Source organism: Heloderma suspectum, chromosome 5, assembly GCF_057233095.1.
Source record: "Heloderma suspectum isolate Gila_16-S chromosome 5, 16-S_ref, whole genome shotgun sequence".
In the NCBI taxonomy this organism is placed as follows: Eukaryota; Metazoa; Chordata; class Lepidosauria; order Squamata; family Helodermatidae; genus Heloderma; species Heloderma suspectum.
In genome coordinates, this window is record NC_139462.1 from 50,783,169 (window position 1) to 50,809,893 (window position 26,725).

Genomic DNA, 26,725 nt, shown 5'->3' on the forward strand with positions numbered 1-26,725 from the left:
CAGATTTTATCAAGCAGCTTCAAACCCTAGTTTCAATCTGGTTAAGAAGAAGAACCTGGTTAGCATTACATCAGCACTTTTGTTAAATATAGTTAGTGCATAACTGCAGTAAAGGGTTTGAGAAACTAACAGTGAAGGAGCTGGGGGAAAGGAAGGATGTGATCCCACTCTCAGTCTTTTAACTATAGATAAGAGATTGCCCAGCACTGGCCATATGAGGTTGTTTGTGAAACTGAGATTACACATTGGAAGATATCCAGTACCTAGTTCACAGCCTGCTTTTAGACAAACACAGAGTTGCGGTAGTTACTGTCATTACTGCAATATGCTGACATTAAATAGGAATAGGCAGTGTTATTTACCTAATTCCCTGTCTATTTATAATTAGAGAATTAACTTATGTGTTGCTCAAACATTCCAGATAAAAACCTTTCATAGCAGCTGCTACTAATGTGAATCAAACATTTCCAGCATTGCTAAATCTATCGGATAGTAATCAGTCAGTGTAACTGTTTCTCATATAGCTTTCCCAAAATGTTGTATTAAGTTTCACTTGTTTCTCATGTGTCAAACATGCCAAGCTAGAACAGAAACTGGATTACTGAAAGTAAACCTCTGGATAATTTTAACTTGGATAGTTTTCAATTGAAAACACTTCTTATGCTGTCGCAGAAGTGCATTAGAATATTCTTACTAAGCAAAACACATATTGTTCTGAACTGGCTGCTCAAACCAAGGATCCATGCAAGCAAGTGCACTCCCGTCGCTTTCAATGTCAGAGAATGCTCAGACACTTTGGGATTAATTCAAGAGCAGTTTAAAGAAGTGGTCTTTACCTAGTAGGTACATGTAACACATTCTACATCATCTTAGGAACACAGGAAGCTGCCTTATACCAAGTCAGACCATTGGTCCATCTAGCTTGGTATTGTCTGCACTAACTAGCAGTTTGAGGAAAGGGAGGGGAGAAGGAGTAAGGGAGGATGGTTCTGAATGGAAAGATGGCTATGGTGGGCCCTGCATCTGCAAAGACTGAAGACCATCAATTGAAAGCATTTAATAGCTGGCTTTGAACACACAGGGCCAGCTTGGAAGTCACAGGGCCAGCTTGGAAGTCACAGTAAAAAATAGCTTATCGTGACAGCAGCAAGTAGCAGTGGATCTTGGGCTTATGCGCTCCCCCATCTCCTATCCTCCCCCAGAACAATTTCAAGAAAATCAGAAGCTTTTGCTTCCATTTTTGATTAAACACAACTTGTCACTTCATCCAAACCTGACAAGCGGTAGGTAATCTTGACTATTATTTGTTGAAACAAGCCAGCTTCATAACCCATTGTTTGACGCTTTTGTTGTTCAGTCGTTCAGTCGTGTCCGACTCTTCGTGACCCCATGGACCATAGCATGCCAGGCCTTCCTGTCCTGCGCTCTCTCCCGGAGCGTGCTCAAGTTCATATTCATTGCATCCGTGATGCTATCTAGCCATCTCATCCTCTGTCGTCCCCTTCTCCTTTTGCCTTCAGTCTTTCCCAGCATCAGGGTCTTTTCCAGGGAGTTTTCTCTTCGCATTAGGTGGCCAAAATATTGGAGCTTCAGCTTCATTATCTGTCCTTCCAATGAGCACTCAGGGTTGATTTCCTTTAGGATGGACTGATTTGACCTCCTTGCAGTCCAGGGGACTCGTAAGAGTCTTCTCCAGCACCACAGTTCGAAAGCATCAATTCTTCGGCGCTCAGCCTTCCTTATAGTCCAGCTCTCACAGCCATACATTACTACTGGGAAAACCATAGCTTTGATTAGACGGACCTTTGTTGGCAAGGTGATGTCTCTGCTTCTTACTATGCTGTCTAGGTTGGCCATAGCTTTCCTCCCAAGGAGCAAGCGTCTTTTAATTTCATGGCTACAGTCACCGTCTGCGGTGATCTTGGAGCCCAAGAAAGTAAAATCTGTCACTGCTTCCATTTCTTCCCCTTCTATATGCCAGGAAGTTGCAAAAAAAAAAAAAAAGGCTAAGATTGATCACAGTTTGGGGTTCAGATGTAATACTGAATTGTACTTAATCAAAAATCAGCAAAAGTGTGTAATCCCCTCGCAGCTAAACCTGAGGAGGAGGGAGTTCTCAAATACCATGGTTGCTGTGGCTTATTCCTGTCACGATAAACTGTGGTTTACAGTACATCCAAACCAGCTCATCACATGACTTACTTAACAATGATGGAGTTTTGTTGATTTGCATGTATTGAGTACATTAAAATCTTTCTCTTCCAATAGGTGAAGCTTACATTTGAAACACCAGTCCTTGAGCCAACAGAAACATCCCAGCAAAGGTGTAAGTGGACAGAACCTTCTACGAATAACCTGCTCAAACTCCTGTGGAAAGACCGTAACAATGACCCACAATTCTCTATCCAAAGTATACCACATATTATTATGTACCTGTCACTCAAGTTGGATTCTGATACATCTAAGGATGAGGTAGGTATGTACTCCTAAAATAAGGCAAAAGATGCAAATCCTAATCACAAAACTGTTAGTGGCCTCTAATAAGAGCTAGTAGAAAGAGAGCAGTATATAACAGTAAGGACTGAGTGTGCTGCAGTTTCTGCTTTAATTTTTTTTAAGCAACTTTCTAGTCCTTACCATTGTAAAAATATGCTTGAAAATGTATTGGTATCTCAGAAGCCAGAGAAGCTGCTGAAGGAAATTAATTTGACATACAGTCCTTTGTGCAACTGGTTTAACTACTGCCAGGATTGTCTTGCATTTTTAATATGAATGTTTCAAGTCATTGTTGCAACTCGATGTACTTGAGCTGTGTTTTGTGTGCCTTAACAGAGCAAGTGCTGCCAATGCCAGTAGAATTGCTATTTCCATCTAAAACAAGGTTCAGGAGACCTTGTTGGTTTCATAAGTACTTTCCAGTACATAAATTCTGAAGTTTTAATAAAATAGCCCCAGTTCCAGTACCATTAATTAGCATAGAGGTTATGGTTTCTTGTTTACTATGGAGCAGCAAACTATTATGTCTTTTCACTGTGAAAAATTCGCTCTTTAAGAAAGCATCCTTTGTTAGAGTCCAGTTCTTGGAGTCTTTCAGCTGCTCATGTTGAGAATAGTGTTCAATGCTCTCTCAGTGCCAAGGCTCTGCTGACTGGAGGAATTGTCTTTTGCAAAGTTTATTACGTTAGAAATGAAGATAACTAAAATGAAAATGAAATTTATTTACCGTCAAACTAGTTAATACAACAATGCTCTGTCCAGAAAACACTATTTTTACAACTTCCGTTTCTTTTTGCTTATTAAATTCATTATCCCTGACCTTTCCACCCATTAGACCCCGTGACATCTTTCAGCTTGCTTTGAAGATGGCCAATCTTGTGCAGTGATACACACTAGACCTTACCAACACATGAATGTTTAGAGGCTGCTGCTAGAATCTTTGTTGTGTTTCTCTTTTCTTTCCATGGGAAAGAGTTTATATATATCAAAAATGAGCATTGTGAATGTTTCTTTGTTCATAAAATGGAATAAGATCTCTTTTTCCCCATTTTGTGTAGTGTTGTAATTAGAAAATACCTCTTTTCTTGTCTTCTTTATGTGACAGATTGATGTATAGAATGCTTGTTAGTAGGACATTTTAACAACAGATAATTAAACTGGAAGAAAGTGGCACAGACCTGCCAGTTCTCTCAATAGTAGATTCAAAGTTCTTTTTAATCTATTTGAAAAGAAAAATTCCTCAACAAGGTTTTGGCACTGCCTGGAATGAAAAAGGGAAGCAAGATTCAGGAAGTAAGGCTGCAATCCTAAACACATTTACTAGGGAGTAAGTCCCATCAGGCACAACGGGATTTACTTCAAATTAAATGTGCATAAGATTGTGCTGCATGTCTGAAATGTCCTGGTCTTCACTTCTGGGAATTAAAAAAACATTAGGTAGTGATGCAATTTGTATACAGATTATTTTTTTTCAGGAAGGTAAAACCTAAAAAAACTATTCTAAATTGCATCATCCCTTCTGAGTGGCAGAACGTCTTGAAACATGTAACATCATGTTTTAGTTCATTTCCATAGATAAATATTAAAGTAGCAAATTATTCCCTTGTGCAAAAAAACAGTAAGACTGTTTCATTCACACAAACAGCATGTGCATTCTTTAAAAGTTGAGGAAACAAATGCGTGAATGGTTTTGTAAACTGCCCCGAGGGCCTTTGTCAGTTGTGTGGTATATGAATAAATTAAATAAAGAAATAAAATTTCAAAACCATTGGTTCTTTTTGATCCAAAGAATCTCACAACCAGCTCCGTGTGCCAAGGGCTTGAGTTTCTTGAACAGTAATTTCCATACTATATAGCATCACCTTTCTGAGTGTCAAAAGCAGTTTCTAATATAGTTTAGGATCTTCTGTTTAAAGGGTGTGGGGGAAGTTGGGCAGAATTCTACCAGGTATGCCCAAGTGCTTGAATGTGACCAAAGTCACTTTTAGAATCCCCATCTGTGTATATTGTATGATCAGTAGCAGAATTGGGATTGTACGTTACTTTATTAGATATATTGATTCATCACCTTACTATTTGTATGTTGAAGGTGGCTTGCAATAAAAATCTAAAAAGATAATACAAATCATGCAGTAAGCTAAAATACAATATCATACAATCAACAGTAATAAAATTCAGCAGCACTAAACCTTGTATAAAATAGTCAAAGGAACAGAATAATTTTTATCTATTATCTGATGGGACACTGTATAGGTGCCAAGTGGGCCTTTCTGGGAGGGTGTTCCAAAATCAGGATGCAGCAACTGAAAAGGCTCTCTCTCCAAAGATGTCCATATCTGAATCCTACAGGGATTAGTGAAAGAAAACATTAGTTATGGAACTCCCTATTGATGTTTTCCCTCATAAATATTGTTAAGACCTCTGTGCATTTCTAACAATATTAATAAAACATTATTTGCAATTTTACAAGTATGAGATCTAACATTTCTGGGGAAAGTGTTGAATGCTACTTAAAATCAAGCTTTCATACCTTCTAAGAAAGCTAATTCTTCAATAATTTTCTTAACTTGTACACAAACTGGCATTTTTGACAGCAAGAAATTCTGTACCAATACCCCATATCAGAAGCGTCCCAAAAAATGAAAAGCGTAAGAGGAATATTTCTCACACTGTGTGACATACTGGAAAACATGACGGGAGCTCATATCATCAGGTAAGAGTTATTTCTTCTATTTTTACTTCTGATCTTTTTATCTTCTGACTTCATCATTCTATATACATGGTTTATATATAAGGTATATCCTATGTTTGTTAGGCACACCTTTTACAGATGTACTAATTTGACATCAGTAATGTTTTCCTGTCTGCTGATGAAATTTGCCTGTAAGGGAATAATACAAACCTGATAGAAAAAATATAGCAGATAACCTTATAGCCAAAAAGTCCGAATTCCAAATTAGGAAAAATAAAACTTTTATTTTTTTTAAATAAAGAGTTTTTATCCATGGTGGTAGCTTTTTCTCCCAATGAAAGCTCAAAATCACAGAATTAGCAATTGAGTATGCAGCCACTACTGGGGAAGGTACTCGATCATATGTTTCTATATGGGATGCTTTAATGATAGATTTTCCCTTGTGCTTGTTAACTTTTTATAGTTCATCAATGTTTTTATGTGGAAAATTGATCCATGTGGCTTACTGGAAGGAATCTGACAAACTCCTTGTAATTGGCCTCCCAGCTGAAAGGTACATTCGCAAGATAGTCCTTTTTTCTTTACTTTTTACATTCGTTCACTGAATAAATCATTTTCTAAATGATGGTGTCTATATTATAACTATTGTCTAAAATTAAGGCATCAGCTTTCTGATATTGTTGCTGGAAAAGGTAGACAGTTTCTTATGTAATGTAACAACTGTTTCCAGTTGTTGGCTGGAAATCCTAAATACATACCTGACGAATTTACACCAGGCCCCATTCAGTTGCTTCTAGTGACAATTGTTACTAATTTTTCCTGGACTGGGCACATTAAAATGAAGGAATTTTCTTCATTTCATCTATATTCTGCATAGTGCAATTCTCAGAGGGGTTATTCTGGTTTTCTAGCGTACCTCTGTCTCAGCTAAGGAACATGATTGCAGATGTTGTCCGAACTTTGACATTCATGTACAGCTCTCTGGACAGGTAAGCATTCCTAAAGATAGTTCTGTTTTCCTACTGCATACCTGGGGTTTGGATATGATATTATGTTGCTTGAAGTTTGGGTTCAGAAGGACTTTCCCTTTATCCCAAACTGCTATTGAAAGTTCTCTGTTTCAAAAGTGGTTTGCTGTGCAGCATGGCGGTGCTGTTTAAGAAACTTCAGTTTAAAGCTATTTGGGGTGTACGGACCTGGGCCCCATCTACGTGAGCCATTTGCCCTGGTGCCGCTTCGAAGGGAAGACCTTTGCAACAGATGACGCAATCCCTGCTTCACAGCCCAATCATGGTTTTCATGGAGAAATCCAGGTTTCCTCAGAGTCCATTTGCTGCAAAGTTTTTACTTGCTTTGGGTTCACTGTGGGGGGTTGAGCTGTCTGTCCCTTCCTTGGATTGAAATCGCAGTGTCATTAGTGATGCCCCTCCTCCTTCGCAGGTCTGCAGTTACAGAGGCATGAAGAAGCGGGCTGGTGGAAGCCACGCTGATTGGTGGAAGGGAAAATAGCCTGGGGCAGGGGGAGAGCAGAGGGGCAAATATGTCTACCAAGAAGTAACTCATTGCCTTCAGTTTCACGTCACTGCCTCTTTCACTTTAAGAATCGTGCTTGAGAGTGGAGATGTTCAGCTACAAAGGAACACAGCTGAGAAACGCTGGATGCCTGTGGATTCGAAGCTGTGCAGTTGAGAAAGGGTGGGTGCCAGGGTGGATGATTTTCATAAACATGTAGTCAGAAGCACTTCATTGAGCCTGTGTTTGTGCGAGGCAGGGGCACCTGTTGATTGGGAAGTTAGTAGATTATGTGCTACTCACTCTCTCCTCCTCCCCAGCTTTGCACTCTCTGCTCTCAGCATGGGCTCAGTCTCCGGAGGCAGTGGCTACCTGCTTGTCTGCCTGCCTCAGAAATGTGTATGCAGGAATGTCTACTCAAAAGCAAATCCTACATGTGTCATCACCCTCCTCCCCATCTCTGCACTCCCTGCTCTTCCCAGCATGGGAAGCCCATTTTAACCCCCCCATCTACCGCCCCAGTTGTTAATTTGCAGCGCTAATACTGCGCAGCTCCTACCGAGCAAACAATGAAATCAGTGCCATATAGATGCGGCCCTGGTTGGATGGTGCCAGTCAATAATGTGTAACTGATCTGTTTATTTGATATGATTTGCTAAAGGTGAATCTACTTCTGCTCTGAATACCAGAATGGATTTTGTGTTCTGAGCTTAATAATAATTAAGCTGAATGTAATTTTCATATTACATTCCTGAAGTTACGTAATACCAACATGAGGCTCAGATAAATAATTCAAGCTTGTTCAAGGGCTTGCATGCACACAGTGACTTTTTAAAGCTTTCTTTGAAGAGCAGCTTCTTATGCCATGTCTCAAACTGCTTTTGAAGATCTACTCAGTTTCAGAAATGTTTCAATATGTGGCTTAGGGAACTGCTGTTTGAGAAAGAGAGTCTAGAGTTAAACTGGGTGCTAGTGCAGACGGTGGCAGAGAAAGGGTTTTGCCAGTGTCTATTTTGGACCTGCCTCTGGACTTTAGGCTGATCTTTTCAACCAGGAGCACTCTCAAGCCTAACCCAATCTTTACCTAGACAGATGTTACTGGTTTGCAGAACTGATTGGATGGTTCTTTGGATCCTGGCTAAAGTCTAAATATTATGTGTTTCCCAATAAAAATTTTAGGAAACAATGCATTTCTCATATGAAGAACTATTATAGTAGAAAAGGGTAGATGTGGAGATTGTGCCTACACCAAGTTAACTTGTAATTTAAGCGTCCCATGCAAAAGAGTGACTAAAAAGAATCTTAGTTAAAAATAACCAAGAAATTCTGAAATGTGCATAACTGAAATTTTCTTCTATTCCATTCCCTTTTGTACCGTTTGAACCTCATGCTCTAATGCCTGCTTCATCCAATCCCCCCTCTCCCCCCCCACACACACACAAGCGCACACACTTTTTTTTCATTTCTGTTTTCTGAAGGCTTAAGCCTAACGGTTGTATCATGCTGTAAAATATCTTGTGCTATCCACAAATCTAGCACATTTCTTGTTTTAACTTCTGGTTTATTTTGTTCAGTGCTTTTTGTCAGGTTGGAAACATTTCTCGGTTGGATCACTTTTTCAGCCTCCTTTTCCAACAAGCCCTTCACCCAGCCAGGTTCAACTCAAGTGCCACTCCTTGTTCTCACTACTACAATAACTGTAGCGCGTTACTTTTATACAACTTTCCAGGAGTACAGTGGTTGTTGCTGCCACAAGAAGTTAAGGTAATTGTCTCTGTGGATTTCTAGAGAAATATTAGCACAAGAGCTGAGATTGGGGTAGCTAAAGTTCCCAGGGTGCATGCAGAAATCTTAATATAGTTGTGGCACAACTCTCACCAATATTGTTATGCCCTCACTCTGCCAGCTTAGAGTATGTATAGAATACGGTAGTAAATCCGGGCTGCATAATATATTAGCTCACAAGTGTTTTAAGGGAAGCTCTAAAAAAAAATATGTAGCTCAGAACTGTTTGTCCTTGTGCTTCTGAATATCTAGCTGACAATGAGTATCCTGACTAATGGCTGCTTTTCCTTCAAAATAAAAGTAGCAGTGAGAAGCACCCTTTTCCAAATACATTTTTAACATCATTAATGTTTTGCACAATTAAAGAGCCCCCCCTGGCTTGTTTAAGCCACAGCGAGCTGCGGCATGTGCCAGCGTGCATTTTGTATATTCAGCCCCTGCATAAGCTATGATGCTGGGTTTGGATGACATGACAATCCCTGGTTGGACATGGAAACTGCTGGCCAGCACGTGCCATGGTTCACTGTGGCTTAAACGATCCACAGTGGGCTGTTCAATCGTGCGAACCAGCTGCATGTGTAATTGGACCCCAAAAGAGGTCACTATGTGCAACTCATTTCCCAATTCTCATAGGATTTGCTCCAGGGAATGGTTGCCAACAGGGCCCTTTAAAACTTACAGTTTTCAGTTGTTTAGAACAGTATTTGGAAAATATAAAGCACTACCTACATATTGACATAGTATAGGCTCCTGAAGTTTTAACACATTGGTAGCTTTTGGAAAGCCAGGAGTTTGGGTTGAATCAGCTAAAAAGATTGTAAAGGCAAAGAAAACTGCTTTCTCCTTTGAAAATGCTTTTTTAAAGAACAACTACTGTCTTTGTTCACAATTGAATTTTCCCCCCAAAATCTCTAATAGGTGATATTTCTGAATCACATTGTGGTGTGTTAATGTTATATGTATGTGCTTTAATGTATTACAGCATTTCTACAAAAATTAGCATTCAAGTTGGAATATATAATGTCAAAGGAATAGATAAATTAACCGATACAGAGGCAGCGCAATGTGCATGACACATCAAACCACAATAAACGACCAATAAAAACAACAATTGCACCTCCAGTTTAGAGGTTTATAAATTTTTAAAAGGGGGGGAAATTGTACAATCTGTAAGTTTATTTTAAACATTTTGTGCTAAAAATGTATAAACTGGATGTGTGATTTTTGGTTGTTGTGGTTTAGGGAGCAATCCAATGGGAGTAGTCGGCCGCCTCCAAACTAGGAGTTGACAGACTATCCAATGCAGGGCAGGTGGAGCATGGAGGGGATCTTCTCCTCCGTGCTCCAGCCGCCTTGCATTAGCAGCTAGATGGCCGATTTTGGCTGTCTAGCCACAGCAAGTCAGAGCAGGGGGTGGGGGAGGCTGGATGGCGCATAGGAAGCATTGTAACGACGCTTCCACTCTCCCCGCCCCGCCCCCAGGAATGTCCCCTTTTCCCCTGCTCTGCGCTGCTCTTACTAGTGTGGAGCCAGGGATGACCATGCCTCTTATGAGTCAGCAGGGACAGGGAGGGGGTTTTCTGGGAGCCAACCTCGGAGCACTGGCTCCAAGGTCGGTTCCCATAGACGGAATAATCCTATGGCCATCTAGCCACTGTCTAGTGGCCATAGGATCGCGCCCTTAGATAAATTCAACAAACACAACAGATACGTGTAACACTTTTATAGCCTCAAAAATTAAAAGCAAGTAGCTTAATGCATCTCTGAAGTAAATGAAAATGTTCATATATTAAAGACCAAACACATTTTGACCATAAATTGGTTGTCTTCCATGGTCTTCACATTGTAAAAGCACAATCTCAATTTCTCATATATGCCTATGGAAAAAATAGAATCCTGCATCTCAGCCAAATCTGTCAAGTGAAGTAAAATAGTAATATAACAGTGACACCACTTCAGAGATGGATTGAGTTGCTTGCTTTTAATTTCGGGGGTTATAAAAGATGTTACATGTACCTGTTGGGTGTTTGTTGAATGTTGATACTATATATCCCAAGTGGATTGTTGATTTGATTTTATTTTTGCCTTGATTGTTGGGATCAACTTTCTTTTTTGTTCTTTACTTCCATACCGGAATTATCACACAATTTGCTGCCTCGAGTTCCCTTCCACATGCTGCTGAGTGCCCAGAATTTCCTTCAATCTAATAGGCAGATGATGTATTAGGATGCTCTTCCCTGTAAAATTCCCATGGTTTTGGCTTACTATTCATTCATGACAGACAGCTTAAAATGCTAGATAAAGCTTCCCCACCCCAGTATTTTTCAGAGTTATTCTACTCTGGTGAAAAGTTTTTGATGGATTGATTTATTCCCCCCCAAAAGTGGCTTACCCTGTTAGCTAGAAGGCTAGAATCCATCTATAATAAAAACTGAGAAAATGTTATTGCCTTACATGGGGCAGACATACATTTTCAGTCAGAGACAAGGGAGAATGGAGAAACCCAACAACTTGAACACCAACTGGGTGGCTGGCAGTTCTGGCAGCGTTGTTAAATACTAGTGTTTCTCACCAAGACACCTTGTTTACATACTCTTCAGGGAATGCCCCAATCTTTTTACAAATTAAGTTATTTTCAGTATGGAACATATTTTTGGCTTGCGCCTTCTTACTTGGATCTATAAATAAAAGTTACTTCTTATAAAACTCTAACCAGTTAGATGCAGAAGTGTGCAAGTTTAACGCTTCTTAGGTGGAACAAAGGTAATGTGTGAGAATGTTTTGGAACATTTCCATAGAGACAAAAACTAAAGCTAGAGTGAAAAATTTTTTTCTAATAACTCAGTTGGATACTAAAGCTTTGCCAGCTTTCAGGGGAACCTCATGCTTTGTTTTAATCCATTTTTTTAAAAGCAAGATTGACGTGTCTTTTATATAAAACAGTGGGATTAGACGCTGAGAAGTAGAATATTTTTCTTTCATTTCTGAAGGGGGAAGTATTCAGCTACTGGATGCTTTTCTTTTGAGCCTACTTATAGCTGTCTGCAAGTGCTAAATACATGATTTTGCTGTGATTCTGGAATGAGCAATGCAACTGTAGTTAACTCTATGCGCTCTGGGGCATTGTCTCAATACTGAGATATGCATGAGAGGCTTTGTCATTAGTAGGAATAAATTTTGTGGCGATATATATTGTATTCACTTATGACATATGTATTTCAGGTAGAAATCGATACAGCTCTGAGTGATTTGGAGGCAGCAGACTTTGCAGAACTAGTAAGAAATCTATTTTTATTACACATTCATGTCAGCCTTTTCAGAGATCACCTGTTCATATAGTCTAAGTTTTTCATAGTTGCTTATTTCAGAGCGACATAATAATTCACATTAGGCTAGAATTAGGGCTCGGAGTCGTTGCGAGCCCACTGAGTCCCATGCCACAACAGTAAGCCTCCTATAGATGCACAGAGCCTTTTGGCCCTGCTGCTCCTTATCCTTGCCATCCTCTTCTTCTGGTCCAGAGGGGAAGAATGAGAGAATGATGACAGGAGTGTAGTGGAAGAGGACCAGCCGCCTCCTGCTGTTCCTCCTGCTGGGCCCAAACCCAAGTTCCACTATGACAAAGGCAGGTAAGCAGTGGCTGCTACTTCTCCTTGGGGTTGTTGCCTTTTTCTCCATTTTGAGAGGATGAAAAGTGAGGAGAGCAGCAGCCCGTACATGCTCACCTCTCCCTCTGGGTGGCAGTGAGAACTGAACCCAGAGGGAAAGGGAATATGCAGCAGCAGCAGCAAGGAGGATGCAGAGCCACAGGAGGAGTTGGGCCACTGAGGCTGTCTTGCTTAAGGGCCCCCAAAACATGGAGCCAGCATTGATTCATACTGTTTCTACTAAAAATGAAGTGCTTTTTATTTTACCATTTCAATGTTTATTTCTGGCAAATAGTTCATTTGTGCTTGTATTTCTTCTTGCAGCTATGTCATTAACTACAGTGGAAGCTATTGGAGTCTATGTAAAAATTGCAAGTTCAGCTGTTTAGCTTGGCCAAAAAAATCATCTTGACATAGGGTCAGGTTGGGGCTCATTATGACACAGTTTCAGAACCCTTGAATCTGAGTTGGTAATGTTTTCCCTATCAGCATAGTTATCTATCCCAAAGGAAGTAAGGCGAGTGGCTACCAAGAAGAGGGCCTTTTCTGCTGTGGCACCCTGGTTACGGAATGAGCTTCCCAGAGAGGTTCGCCTGGTGCATATTCTTGTACTCTTTCTGGAACCAGATGAAGACCATTTTTTCCCCAGGCATTTTAGTCTTTTAGTTCTGTTGTTTTAATCTATTATTGTATTTTAAATCACTGCGTTACTGCTAAGTTTTATTTTGGTTTTACTTTTATACTGTGGTTTTAAACTTTTAAATTTTATATTGTATTTCATGTTGTATTTTATGGTTTTAATTGTTGTGTACCACCCAGAGAGCTTCAGTTAGAGGGCATTATAGAAATGCAATGCAATGCAATGAAATCTATGGTTGCTTATCTATAGGCTAGTATAATTTGTACAGCAAAAGAAAATAAATATAATTTTGAAAATTGAGGGCCATTATAAACATCCCTCATAAAATTCTTGCTGCAGTTACATTTATTAGTAAATTTATACGTCCACTACATATGTGGATGTACTATATACACTGACATAAGCAAAGGGCATAATTCTGATGCTTTTCTTACATTTCAGACATATCCTATTATAGATTCTTTACTGTTTATTAAATAATTTCTATTCACAAGTTTTAAAAAATGCTATGAACATGAAAGATTATGCATTTGTTCTCTGTACTGTAAGAAGTCCCTCTGGTGGCAATAGCAATGCTCAAACTACGAAAGTTTTACAACATTTGAAACCAAAAGAATTCTGTTTTGTTCTGTAAAACCAGATAGCTTTTGAAAATCTAAATTGGCCAATCATAGTATGAGCGATATCCATCTTGGACAAACAATTGGCAATTCTGTGGTGAACTTGAACATTTAGAATGGAGTTTTGAACTTCTGAAATGTATGTATCACTACTGGAAGACAGCTGGTAGTCAAGTAAAGAAGGTATCCTGAGCAATTAGAGTATTGTAATGCTATCCTTTCTAAGACTGCACTTGTATTACTTGGATCAGCTAAAATCTCACCTGTGACTTCAGTGTGCTTTTTTTTTATAGTCCGAAGATTACTATGACATGAGACGACTGTATACAATTTTGGGCTCATGTCTCTTCTACAAGGTAAGACTTTGAAAATGCTGTGGTGTGCTAAGAAATGGTTAACTTCAAAACGCTAAGGTTAACCTTAATTGAAGAACAATCAGATTACTTTTCTAAAGGTGTTAATTAATGAAAAGTAATAATGGTCGATTAATTGCTGCAATAACCATAACTATTATAAGACTTCTGAGATAATGGTTCTGTGCATATTCTTATCACTAAATGAAAACCTTGCATTATAATTAAAATTTCCTAAGTGTACACTTATTTCAAGTTTATTTTTTATTTTTTTTTGTTCAGTGTGTATTTAGCACTATAGAAAATAGAAAAAGGCAGTAGAAGTAGTTCTTAGATTCTCCTTTCCAGTGGCTTTCACTTGTTTTTTATACCAATAGGCCTTTTGTATATGAAATAGATTATTCCCTTAGGTAGTGCTGCAAAATAAAGTAATAACATAATGCCTTTATACAAATCTATGCTGCAACCACACTTGGAATACTGTGTACCATTCTGGTCACTGCAGCTCAGAAAGCATATTATAGAGGTAGAGAAGGGCAATCAAAATGATTAAGGGGCTGGAACAACTTACATATGAGAAAATATTACAGTATTTGGGGCTCTTTACCTTAGAAAGAAGGCAAGTAAGGGTATACATGATAGAGGTGGATAAAATTTAACATGGTATGGGAAAAGTAGATAGGGAGATTTTTTTTTTTCTCCCTCTCATAATACTAGAACCAGGGGTCATCCAATGAAGCTGCAGACAGACAAAAGTGCTACTTCAAACAGAGCATTGGTAAACTATGGAATTTACTACCACAAAATGTAGGAATGGCCACCAACTTAGACAGGGATTAGACAACTTCATAGAGGATAAGGTTATCATGGCTACTAGTCTTGATGGCTATAGATTATCTCCAGTATCAGAGGCAGTGTGCCTCTCAGTACCAGTTGCTGGGGAATATGAGAGGGGCCATATTTTTGTATTTGTATCCTCCTTGTGGGTTTCCCATAAACATCTGGTTGGACAGGGAACAAACAGAATGCTGGACTAGATAGCCCTTTTGTCTGATCCAGCATGTCTCATCTTATATTCTTAAAGTAGTTTGGACTGATAAAGAATTATTTCAAATTTTAATATAAATATATCTTCACTACTTGTAGCAATGTTTTTGTACTATCTAATGAAGATGTACATTGTTCCATTATCATCTTGCAGGAAAACTACGGTCTTTTAACAAAATAAAATCCAGTATGTGACTTAGGACAACATCGCTGTTTTTCCTGATGGCAAATCAGGAAAATTTTAATTCTTCTTTTTTATTGTATTCTCCTGTTGCTGTTACATTAATTCCAATCAAAGTAAATAGATGTTGTTGGTGGGGTGTTATGTACGTGTTGTGTACAATATCTTGAATCTGTGCCGTCTCTGTGCTTTTAATTCAGGGATATTTAATTAGTAGTCACTTGCCAAAGGAGGATCTCATTGATATTGCATTATATAGTAGGCATTATTGCCTCTTGCCCTTGGCAGCAGAACAGCGAATTGGTCAGTTAGTAATATGGCGAGAGGTATTCCCACAACACCATCTTCAGGCGTGTAAAACATCTTGTGAAGAATACAGAGAACCCAAAGCAAGATACTTTTTGCTCATAGTTGGCTTGGTAAGTTTGTTTGGCATGAATACAGCTTGTTTTTCTGTTGTTAACTGATTAAAATGCTTGTCGCAATGACTATATGCTAGGGGTTCCACATATATGAACATTTTCTTTCCATTCATGCTGTTTGAAATATCTTTCTGTCAGGTCAACAAAGGAGGGCCTAGTTCAAGTACCACACACACACCACTTCAGAGGTGAGATAGGTGGTGGTGGGATTTGGGCCTTTCTCAGTCACAGCGCTCTGCCTCATGAATGTTCTACCTAGAAAGGTTTGGTTAGCACCATCGCTGTTTTCTTTTAGAGGGCAAATTAAAAACTTTTCTTGTGTCTCAAGCATTTTCTTGATGGCTGTTGTTTATTAGCTGTATTGCTCTCTGAACCAGTTCTGATGTTTCAACTGATGTTTTTAGGATATTTAGATAACTGCAATTGAAAAATGGAAAGGTAGGTTATACAAACCACTAGCAAAAGTATTCTTCCTTTTTTCTTACAGAGACACTTTATGTTGAGTGTCTTGCTGGAAGCAGGAGGTTGTTCTTCCAAAGCCATTGGAAATCCAGGGCCAGACTTCATATATGTGGATCAGGTCAAAGCAACTATCCTTCAGCTGGATGGAATCGATCTCAGCATAGAAGAGAGATTAGAATCACCCTCCACTCCATTGGTGTCCTGTGTAGACTGGTTCCTCCCTTCATCACGTGACAAACTGGAGAGTTTGGCCAACTTGTCTCTTCTCAACAAACTGCATCATACACCAAACACTGTAACTTCTCCAGCAAGCAAAAAAGTGGCTTTTAGCAATTCTGCCTTAAGGTCACGTAGGTCTAGTCCCTTAAGGAATAGTGGGGGTTCTGACAATGGTAGCGATGGTCCGGAAGGAGGAAGTGGGAACTTTAATCCATATCCTACACAATCCAAAGGTCCCGGTGGATTTGATGGAAGCAATAGTCTCTTTAAGGTAGTGCTCTTTTTCTTTTGTTTCTCACATTCTGTTGTACTGGCAAAAAGAGCTTAAGCAAGTTTTTGTAGTACTTCCTGAGTGGAAGAAGGAGAGGAAGTGGTGCATGTTCAGGATGTATATCTCCAATCTTACTCCCTTTAAGTAAACTTCTAAACCATTTCCCACCATATGTACAAGCGAGACTTGGCAAAAATAAGTCTGCAACATGGGAGTGCCATACATTCTAATGGGAATGTTTTTGACATAGCTGTATAATCCTGTTTCTAGGCTGCATTGGATGTCGTCACTACAAGATGAGGTCAGTAAATTGTTCCAGTATTTAAGGCATCCCCTGCTGAAGTCCTGTTCTTTTCACGTGGCTTCCAGGGAACAAAAACAAATATTTGCTTCCAAAAACAAAGATTTTTCCACACTGTTCAACCAAAAGAACTTGTGGAGAAATCCAAACTTCTAATTCAAAACTGAGCAACGAGAATAAAGTATGAAAATTGAGTCCAATCAATGTAACTTATTAAAAGTACAGAATATGGCTTTGTGCTGATATCTCTTTCCAATAAACAGCACAAATCAGATCAATTTGTACTAAAAGCTTTGTTGAAGTTGGTTCTGAAAAACAATTTCCTTTTAATAAAATGATAGCGTTTCAAAAATAATATGGCACATAATTTAACACAGCTCAGTGTAGTTTTGCAAAGCGTACAAATTGCTGAACCAGCTTAATATTTTTTAATACAATTTCTGCACCTTTGATTTTAAAATGAATATTTGATTACTCACTTTGTGCTTTTAGATGTTCTTCTCCTTCTTTTACAGATCACTAAAAAGAAGAATATTCTTCCAAACCCATTTAATTTAGGAACCCTGAAAAAGAATCTTTCGGATAAGGAAGCTGAAATGTATAATGTTAGGAAGTAAGTTCTATTTTTTGTTAACACCACATTTTTAGCTACTTTATTATTTTGTATGAGGATTACTGCAGATGAATAAAAAATAAGGTTAAGATGCCAGTTAACTGGTGGATTATTACTTGACAGTGATCAGTTCATGAAGCTACAAATGCACTTGTCTTAAGTGGCAGGCCATCTTTATAATTGCATTGAGGTGTTATCTGGCAACCAGTGTGCTGTGTGCATGTCCACTTACCCTTATTTACAAGCAATTGCCATGTACCATGCACTTCTATATAGGAAGCTTCCCTATGTTTCCTTAGCCTTCCCCAGTTAAGCTTTGTGGGATGCAGAAAGAACACTATGCTAGGTTTTCCCTGGGATTTTGGTGTAAAAATATGAACTGTAACTTATATTTTGTATTTGTAAACCATTGTTGTCATTATTCATTACAGTCATTAAGAATTTAATTTCATTGTGTACAAAAAAGCCCAAAGTTTGTTAATAGTGATTAGTATAAGTTTCTTGCTTTGGTTACATCTTAATAAATTAATGCTTTAAATATTTGACTGTTTGTTGTATGCAATTGTGTCCATCTGCCAGCAAAACAGACACTGCTGGAGAAACAGATTTTCCCTCCCCCTGTTCATCCCCCAAATCTTCTCTGGTGGATTGGGGGACCCTTTGGAGCAGATCTGGGGAGACATGCAGGGGTATAAGTGGAAGGGAAACTTGTGTGAGCTGATGTCTGCTTGTATAATGTTGGATGTAACCCATTTATTTGACCTCTTGAGTTAAGCCCTGTTCCTTGTCTTTTGATTCCTGATATGGGAAGTTGTGGAAGTGGTTCTTACAGTCAGTTGGTGCTTGGGCATGGCCCATACTTGTGGGTAGCCTCCTTGCAAAAAATAATACCCTTTAGAATATTATTTTATAAAGGGAAACCCCTTTAGAGGCCTCAAGGGTTTAGGTGCACAGGCAACGGCTGCACATTGGTAGCAACTGATAGAGTTAACACCTTATGTCATCTGTTAACTTAGGCTCCCTCCCCCAATAATCCAGGGAAGCTGGATGCTTTTATTGTCAGCAGATGGGCTGTCAACAACATTGGAGTGTCCCTGCCAAATTCATTGAAACTGTAAGAAATTAAGTTGTGACCTGCTTCATCTCAGTTCTGTCTCTCTCCTCTTCCCTACTTTGCTCCGTGCCGTGGGAACAAATATATACTTGCATTTTGGCTCAAATTCCAAATGCTACTAAAAGATGACTTAATATCAGCTAAGCAAAATATCTTAGAGTTGCGAGCAACATCGACAGCCTCTATTATAGCACATACCAAACTAGTGCTGAGGCAAGCTAAAGAAAACAAACTTTACATAATTCTGTAAAATTATTTTATTCCAACATACTGTAATAGATTCCACTTTGCATGGTGTAGCACATTCACATATTACATTGTTGTATAATTGCTAATGAAAACATGAATCAATTTCTAATTCATTAAATCCCTCCTGTGTTTCACAGGAGTACAGCAAATGTATATCTTAGACCTAACTAATACACTGAAGTTAAGCTAAACTGATTCTTAAGGCTGATTCATGCCCCCTTCTGCCTATATTAGCTGCCAAAGGAAAGTAACAAGCTTTCTTTCCTGATGGCATCTATCTATCTATCTATCTATCTATCTATCTATCTATCTATCTATCTATCTACACACACACACACACACACACCTCACAGTAGCTGGAAAGCACTGCCAAGCAAATACACTAATAATTTTGCAAGGTGCTTCATGGATAAAATCACTGGGCTTTATGCTGACTTGAACATTGCTTTTAGTACAGTATCTGCTGTGGTGACCAACGGACCATCTAGTTTAAGTATCAGTTCCAGTTTTTGAGGCTTGACTATGTGGACAAGGTGCTTGTAGCTGTTCAGCCTACAACATGCCCACTCAGCCTTTGCCCATCCTGGCTTACTGGAGCTAGCTTGGGGAAGGTGTGGCCAGGTGCATGCAGGGAGTGGTGTCTGCCACCTTAAAGGAACAAGGGGTATATACCAACTACCACCTGGTACCTAATACCTCTTTTTGACTAAGGTGCTTGAGAGGATGGTGGTTGTGCTGTTGTAGATGTTCTTGGAGGATACAGATTACCTCGACCCATTTCAGTCTAGGTTCAGTCCTGGTTTGGGGACAGAATTGACTTTGATCACTCTGATATATGACCTTCTGTGGGAGAGAGACAAAAGCAGTGCAACTGTTGATCTTGCTTGATCTCTCAGTGGCTTTTGTTACCATTGACCATAGTAGTCTTCGGAATGATCTCCACAAGTTGAAAGCTAGGGACACTGTTTTACTGTGGTTCTGCTCCTACTTGGGTGGATGTTTCCAGAAGGTAACATTGGATGGCTGCAGCTTGGCACTCAGGCAGCTATGCTGTAGGGTGCCGTAAGGTACCACCTTATCCCTAATGCTATTGTAACATCTGCATGAATGTTACAGATGTTAACAGTCAGTGATGATACTCAGCTCTATTTCTTTGTGCTGTCTGAATCGGGAGAAGCTGTGCATATTCTGAAGCAGTGCCTGGTCGCATTGATGAGTTGGATGAGGGCCAAGTAACAGACAGAATCCCAACAAGATGGAGACTCTGGGAGTGGGTGATTCCTGGGTACAGGAATTGGGCAGCTTGCCTGTTCTAGATGAGGTTGTGCTTCTGCAGAAAGAACAGGTATGTAGGTTGGAAGTGCTCCTGGATTCATCGTTGTCATTAGAAGCTCCAGTGACTTCTGTGGCGAGGAGCACCTATTACCAGCTTCAGTTGGTATGCTAACTATGCCCTTTCTTAGAAAGAGATCGTCTGGCCACTGTAGTCCATGCATTGATAACATCTCATTGAGATTACTGTTATGCACTTTATCTGGAACCACTGTTTGGCTTGGCCCAGAGGCTGCAGCTGGTGCAGAATACCGCAGCCAGGATGCTGGCCTAGTCATGCACATATTACACCAATGTTGAAACAACTGCATTGGCTACCTATTAGCTACTGAGCCCGGTCAAGGTTTTGTTGCTGGCACATAAAGCTCTGAACAACTTGGGACCAGGTTACCTGGAGGATCATCTTCCCCAATATAGACCCATTTGATCACTAAGAAGAGGAAGCATTGCTGGTGGTACCATGCCGTGCAGATTGCCATCTGGCAGCAACCCGGAAGTGGGCATTTTCTGTGGTGGCACCCACCATATAGAATGCCCACCCCCTTGGTACGCAGCATGTTTTAGGCACCAGTTAAAGATCTACCTTTCCACTCAGGCCATCCCTGTGCTGCCCGATTTGGTGATTATTAGATTTCTGATTTTAAATGTTTTAATTGAGGATTTTATCTTTGGATTTTAAATGTCTTTAACTTCAGTCTTTAGTATTTTCAGCTTTTAAATGTTTTAACTGTGTTTTGTATTTCAAATTTTTGTAAACCACTTCAGGATGTCTTTTTAGATATAGTCAAGTGGACTATAGACTGGTGTAGTGGTTAGAGTTTTGGACTGGGATTTAAGAGACCTGGGTACTAGTCCCCACTTGGCCATGAAACTTACTGGGTGACTTTGGGCCAATTACTGACTCTGAGCCTAACCTACCTCACAGGGTTGTTGTGAGGATAAAATGGAGAGGAGAGAATAATATATACTGCTTTGGGCTCACTGAAAGGTGGAATATAAATGTAACAAATAAATAAAATCATACAGTGTTGGTTTCTAGGAGATATGGTGTACTAGATCTAGTAAACATCAGAATATTTTTGTATGTTCTTTTTATGAATTTGCTGTGGCCCACAGCTGTGTCATTAAAAATGCTCTTGTTTGTTTTAATTTGTATAGAAATAAGCCAAGGCCTAATAGTAATTATTTTGCTATGTCTTGTGGTGAGTTTGCTTTGCATAGTGGTATTAATTTCTTATTATTTTAAAGGCTGACATCTGGTCCTGAGAACACCCTCTTCCACTATATTTCTCTAGAAACAATGCATGGAATTTTTATCACTCCAACCCATGCTGAAGTAGCACAGCTTAGTGGAACTATCCACCCCCAACTCATCAAGAACTTCCATCGCTGTTGTCTTTCCATCCGGTCCATTTTCCAGCAAACCATGATGAGAGAAGTATGACCTTAATTATTTTGCAGAAATTATTTTGTTATTAACAATGCAATCCTTCTACTCAGAAGTAAGCCCCACTGAGTTCAATAGGATTTAACTCCCATGTAAATCAGTATAGGATTGCAGTACATGTCTTCCCTCTTGAGACGGGGCAAACGCCCTCATTTGATACATTTGATTCATAAGCTTAAAACAGCCAGTGTAGAAAAGCTGACTACACTCTGAAGACATGGCTGCCTAATAAACTTAGGCTCCTTATATTATCATTTCCAACTGAGTGCATTACTTTGGCAAAATGAATGCTTATTAATGAAATCACTTGATTTCAGTGATGGTTGAGGTGGTCTTTGTAGAGTTCAAATTCTGTACTGTGACTTAACACACACTGGCCTTGTTCAGATGTAACAACAAAACTATGGCTTGTTGTTCCAAGAACAAGCCACAAATATCAAGCTTACGCACAGACACAATTTATATGCAAGAGATTATGGTTTATCCAACAGCTAAAGCTTCCTTCTTCTCTTCTGGAGGAAGGAGGAGACAGGAGGGCGGGAATGTGCGAGTCTGAGGCTTGCTGTGGGCTTGTTCTTGTAACAAGAAACCATGGTTTATTATCTTTGAACCAGACCACTATGAGTTAAGACACAGAAATTAAACTCGCTGGAAAGACTGATTCTACTGTCATGAAATCAACAAAAGATTTGGTTACCATGGTCTTCGTTTACATTTGAACTATGCCACTGTATTTCCCCCTTTCTTTATTTGGGACTCTTTCTCTTAGGGCCCAAGCTGGGGCAGGGGCTGGTGTGTGGGGGGGAGATCTGAGGGAGCTTGGCCAGGGCTGCATCCTGTTACCATGAGAAAAAAAACTGAGGCCAAGATCATACTTGAGGGTGTTTATGGAAATTTATTTCCATGTATCTCTGTACCTATTGTCCCGATCTTGTGAGATTTGCTGGAGCCAATCAGAAGCAGTATTAAAGCAGAAAAAGCAACCATCTGAACAGAGGGAGTGTGCTTGTGCAGTTAAACTAGGACATGTACCTTGTCCTAGTTTACCTGCACAAGAGAACTTTGGCTATTGGGTGGTATATAAATGTAATAAATAAATACAGGGCGGGGGAGCGAGAGAGAGATTTGTGCTTCCCTATGTGACATGCTTTCTCTAGTCCCAGCGGTAATTGTGCAGAGACAAGACAGAGACAGCTGATGGGAGTGGCAAAGCACCATAATAATCAGGTTCCAGAGAGGTAGCTGTATTGGTCAGGTGCAGCAAAAACAGGTCTTGTGGCACCTTAAGGACTAACACATTTATTATGGCATAAACTTTTATGGATTAGAGCACACTTCATCAGTGTAATCCTCAATTGGCAGATATATCATGAATTTGATGGATTTCCCTTGTATTCCACTAAATCTAGTGCCACCCATTGTAACAGAGAGATAATCCTGTTAGATCCCAGCAACAGTGAAAGCCAGTGCTGTTAGCAGGATTTACAGACCCAAATTATTTGTGAGTAAATGTCTAGTTCACACACACACACACGCGTGCACATAGAAATACACACCATATTGTGTTTGGGGTATGGTAGAAATGACCCAGTGTGATCTTGATGTAATTTCAGAAATGTAGAAAATGTAATTTCAGAATTTAAAACGGAAGCTTTTATCTAATGATTTATGTGATTGTAGCATGGGCTGGGATTGTGGCATATGTGTAGAAGGGGACCTATGTTACAAGTTTGTGCTGGGTCCCCCCCAAATATTTTGTCCCTGGTTGTAGTAGAACAGCCAGTATCAATGCATGAGAAGTTAAATCAGTTTTACTATATGTAATTTTTTTACAACTTTAATGTATGTAGTTATGTCAAAAATAGACATGTGCTTATATAATGTTTTGAAATAACACAGTTACAACCTTTTTTGGAATAAGCTAAGAGCTGAATAAAGTGGGTGAAATATGTTTCAAGCAAAACATTTCAACTGTTCATTTTAGTAAGAAAACCCAACTGAGAAGTATATTCAGTTATCATTTTTTTATAGTTCTTCAACATTTATATCTCAGCTGTGGCAGCATGCCTAGTTTTACTTTTATGCCTGGAAGTAAACATTCAACTAAGAGGAGAAATCACCAGAGATATACTTCTAAGTCTGAAACTCTCTTTAAGAGTGCAGGTGTAGTTGACTGGACATCTGTTTTGCAAGATAAATTTCCAGATGTAAAAATGTCTTCTTAGACATACATTTCAGAGTATATTTGTTGATTTTATGGATCGTTACAGACAGTAAAAGTTTTCCTATTCCTTGCCCATAGTGTGAATTCAGATTTCATTAATCACCTACCTTGTTGATTTTCATTGAAGATTAAAAAGACTGGGGGAAGTTCAGAATCCAAAAAAGCAAATTCTGGCCTGCATCAAGTGAAAGAACATGGTGTGTTGTTTGAATGTTCTCCTCACAATTGGACTGACCAGAAGAAACCCCCACCAACTATAATGTATTGGGTTGTAGGGTAAGTGAGCTATACTACCCTGCTCTCTTTTCCTGTAGACATGTTTTTATACACTGCCCAAATTCCCAAAACCTCTCTGATGTCCCAGCTTTGTAATTCAGCAAATGCAGCTTTCACATGGGTGGTCTCGGTCCCTTCCCCAATCCAGCTATCTTATGTTAATATATTTACCACACAGTACTGACAATGTAGCAAAGACTGAATGCAATGAGTATAAATATACCTAGCAAAGGGAATTTAAATGATCTCAATGGGTGCTTTGGAATTTTGTCATTAGTTTTGATGTATAGTTGTTCCACTTTTAGCTCTGTAGTAAGCCCTTGCAAAAACAGAAATTGTTTTTAGAATAGTCTAAAGACCTTCTTCTGACACTGAGTTTTGTTTTTTCTGCAGGAGACACTTCCTAGATCCAAAGCCTCGAGAGTTTTATGTCTGTTTTCATGACTCAGTCACAGAGGTTGCTGTTGAAATGGCTTTTAAGCTATCCTTTGGCTTAGCTCTGTAGATGTGCTTAGCTATGCAGCCATCATAAGCAGAGGTGTAAACCTCCCAAGGCACTTAAGGTGCACAAATATGAATTAAATTATGTTTTTTTTCCTGGGTGCTATTTGAAGTGTTCCTATAGAATAACCTCGTTGATGGCATAACGTTGCAAACATTTATAATAATATTTAGATGGCATCAGCTGCTCCTCTCAGAATACTGATATTTCGAAATACTTTTTAAAATCCAAAGTGAGTTGTGATTATTTATCCTCACTACATAGCAACAAACTGTACATGTAACATGAACCATAGGTACACCTGTATTTTTCTCAGAGCTGTGTTTCCTTCTTGGAAGGTGCTTCTTTAGAACTTTCAAACATCTCTGAAACTTTCCCCAAGTTCAAAATGCAGTTTTCAGGATGCAGTGCCATGGGGGCTATGGAGCACCACCTGGAAATTGAACAGCCACAGAAAACACAGTTGCACATATACCCTTCTGGACTTCAACCAAGGCTATTGTACTGGTTAATATATATTACATAGTGTACAAGGCACTATATGTGACATGTTTGGAACTGTGGTAATATATGTTCAGTAGAGAGCAAAAGCTTTGAATTTTTTCTGACAGCCTTGCAGAGTAAAGGGAGGAAGACTACCTTACTTTAAAGGGCTATAATATTTTGTAATACAAAAGAATGTTAAATATAATTATGTAATTTTTAAAAAAATACTTGTTATAAAGTAGAATTACTTGTTGTAAAGTAAAATTAATCATTTTGGAGCTACTCTGTGGCAAACAAGCATAAGAAGAAATTTAACATTTAGTTTCAGAGAACTTTGTATGAACTATTTTTGTATGATTTTTACAATAAGGGCATATATTTGCAAAACAACAGTGTGTCTCTTGTATTTTTATATTCATTCATACATTTTAGTGATGTTTAATATCATTGGATACTTTCGCGTTATTCTTGGTGGTTAGAGAGAATAGTTTAAAAAATATAATTATATGAAAGCATAATGTTCAGGACTCCTGTCATTAATTCATAACACAGTCACTTATTGAGGTTATAAAGTAAATATGCATTAGAGTTGAAGATTTACGTGATACTATCAGACCATTTCCATGGAGCCTAATATTGTCAACCTTAATTGGCAGTGGCTCTCCAGAGTTTACAGGCCATGCTAGACAAGACATTCACTTAATTAAGAATTTCATGAATAGCTTTTAAAAAGTAAATAATAGGTGCAGGGGCCTAGTCTATATAGGATTTAGGGGGCAATAACCCTTTGTGACCCATTGCAGCCCCAATACAGCTCAGGGCTCCTGTGCCTGTTATTTTCATTAAAGAAAAGCTTTGGCTGATGTGAGTGGGAGCTTTTCTTTCAATGCCATTAGGTGTGGGGAGCCAATGAGGACCACAGCAGGGGGCAAAGGGTAAAAAAAAAACATACACGTTACCTTATACAAGGATACAGATCCTGACTGCATGCCCGCTATTTACTTTTTAAAAGCCATTTATCTTGCTAATTGTGTGATTAGGATCTTGTCTAGTTTTGTTTTCAGGAAGAGGACTTTTTGAGCCCTGTTTCAAGATAGAATGGAAATGCCAGTGTGGTTAAACCTAAAACTTACAAGCACATGCTCCAGTGCTGAACTTGGCTCATCTTCAGAAGAAATTCTTACAATGAGGAAACAGCACCACTAACCCTGTACAGGCTTTTAGTGTCTATTTTATTTTAAATTTCATTATGGTCATGCCAAATGTTTATTTGTATCAAGTTTCTTCATGTGAATATGACATCTGCTAAGAGGATAGAGAATTGTATAAAACAGTTTATGATGTCATTGGGAGACATGGGTTCTTTCTTCAGTGGAAGTGAAAAAGCTCCTCCTTCATATAATCCCTGGCATACTGTATATGTAATGGTTTCTGGATTAAGGCTTAGAGTCCTTGATTTCTGTATATCTATATACATTGGGTTGGATCCAGACTTAGTCATACTTTGTGTAGACCCTTTGAAGTCAGTGTGACTTGCCAGGCATGACCTAGAGGTTTTTGAGCTGCCCAGAAAGCTCCAGCTATTCGGCAGTATAGAAATTTAATAAATAAATAAAATAAAAATAGAATATAGTTGTGGATTATAGATTAGTGTTATAGATTCTAGTCGTCCAGTGCATTGAAATAACTACAGTGCCTTAGATAAACACCTACCCTGTAGTCAATGCATGACTCATAATTTAAGACACCACAAAGGAGCAGTAGTAATATTCTCATTTGTAAATTAACATTAGGCTGTGAAGTACAAGGAAACTATTCTCATTCCACAACAGCT

At 39.0% G+C, this 26,725-nt stretch overlaps 1 protein-coding gene across 5 annotated transcripts in view; it reads left to right on the plus strand.

The window, feature by feature from the left end:
- The window catches only part of INTU (inturned planar cell polarity protein), a 39,120-nt gene extending 13,713 nt beyond the window's left edge, over nucleotides 1-25,407 (plus strand). For 2 of the 5 annotated variants that reach the window (XM_084855996.1, XM_084855993.1), the window contains 13 exons: nucleotides 2,269-2,472; nucleotides 5,091-5,209; nucleotides 5,652-5,741; nucleotides 6,100-6,177; nucleotides 8,275-8,464; nucleotides 11,708-11,761; nucleotides 13,686-13,748; nucleotides 15,174-15,392; nucleotides 15,883-16,347; nucleotides 17,164-17,261; nucleotides 21,205-21,394; nucleotides 23,755-23,903; nucleotides 24,297-25,407. In XM_084855996.1, coding sequence (XP_084712122.1) covers nucleotides 2,269-2,472; nucleotides 5,091-5,209; nucleotides 5,652-5,741; nucleotides 6,100-6,177; nucleotides 8,275-8,464; nucleotides 11,708-11,761; nucleotides 13,686-13,748; nucleotides 15,174-15,392; nucleotides 15,883-16,347; nucleotides 17,164-17,261; nucleotides 21,205-21,394; nucleotides 23,755-23,903; nucleotides 24,297-24,408 — 2,031 coding nt within the window. In that variant the 3' untranslated portion in view covers nucleotides 24,409-25,407. Of the gene's footprint in view, nucleotides 1-2,268; nucleotides 2,473-5,090; nucleotides 5,210-5,651; nucleotides 5,742-6,099; nucleotides 6,178-8,274; nucleotides 8,465-11,707; nucleotides 11,762-13,685; nucleotides 13,749-15,173; nucleotides 15,393-15,882; nucleotides 16,348-17,163; nucleotides 17,262-21,204; nucleotides 21,395-22,812; nucleotides 22,902-23,754; nucleotides 23,904-24,296 lie in introns of those variants that run through there. The other 3 variants (XR_014792061.1, XM_084855994.1, XM_084855995.1) reach the window with 3 other exon arrangements.
- Nucleotides 25,408-26,725: the final 1,318 nt, after the last annotated feature.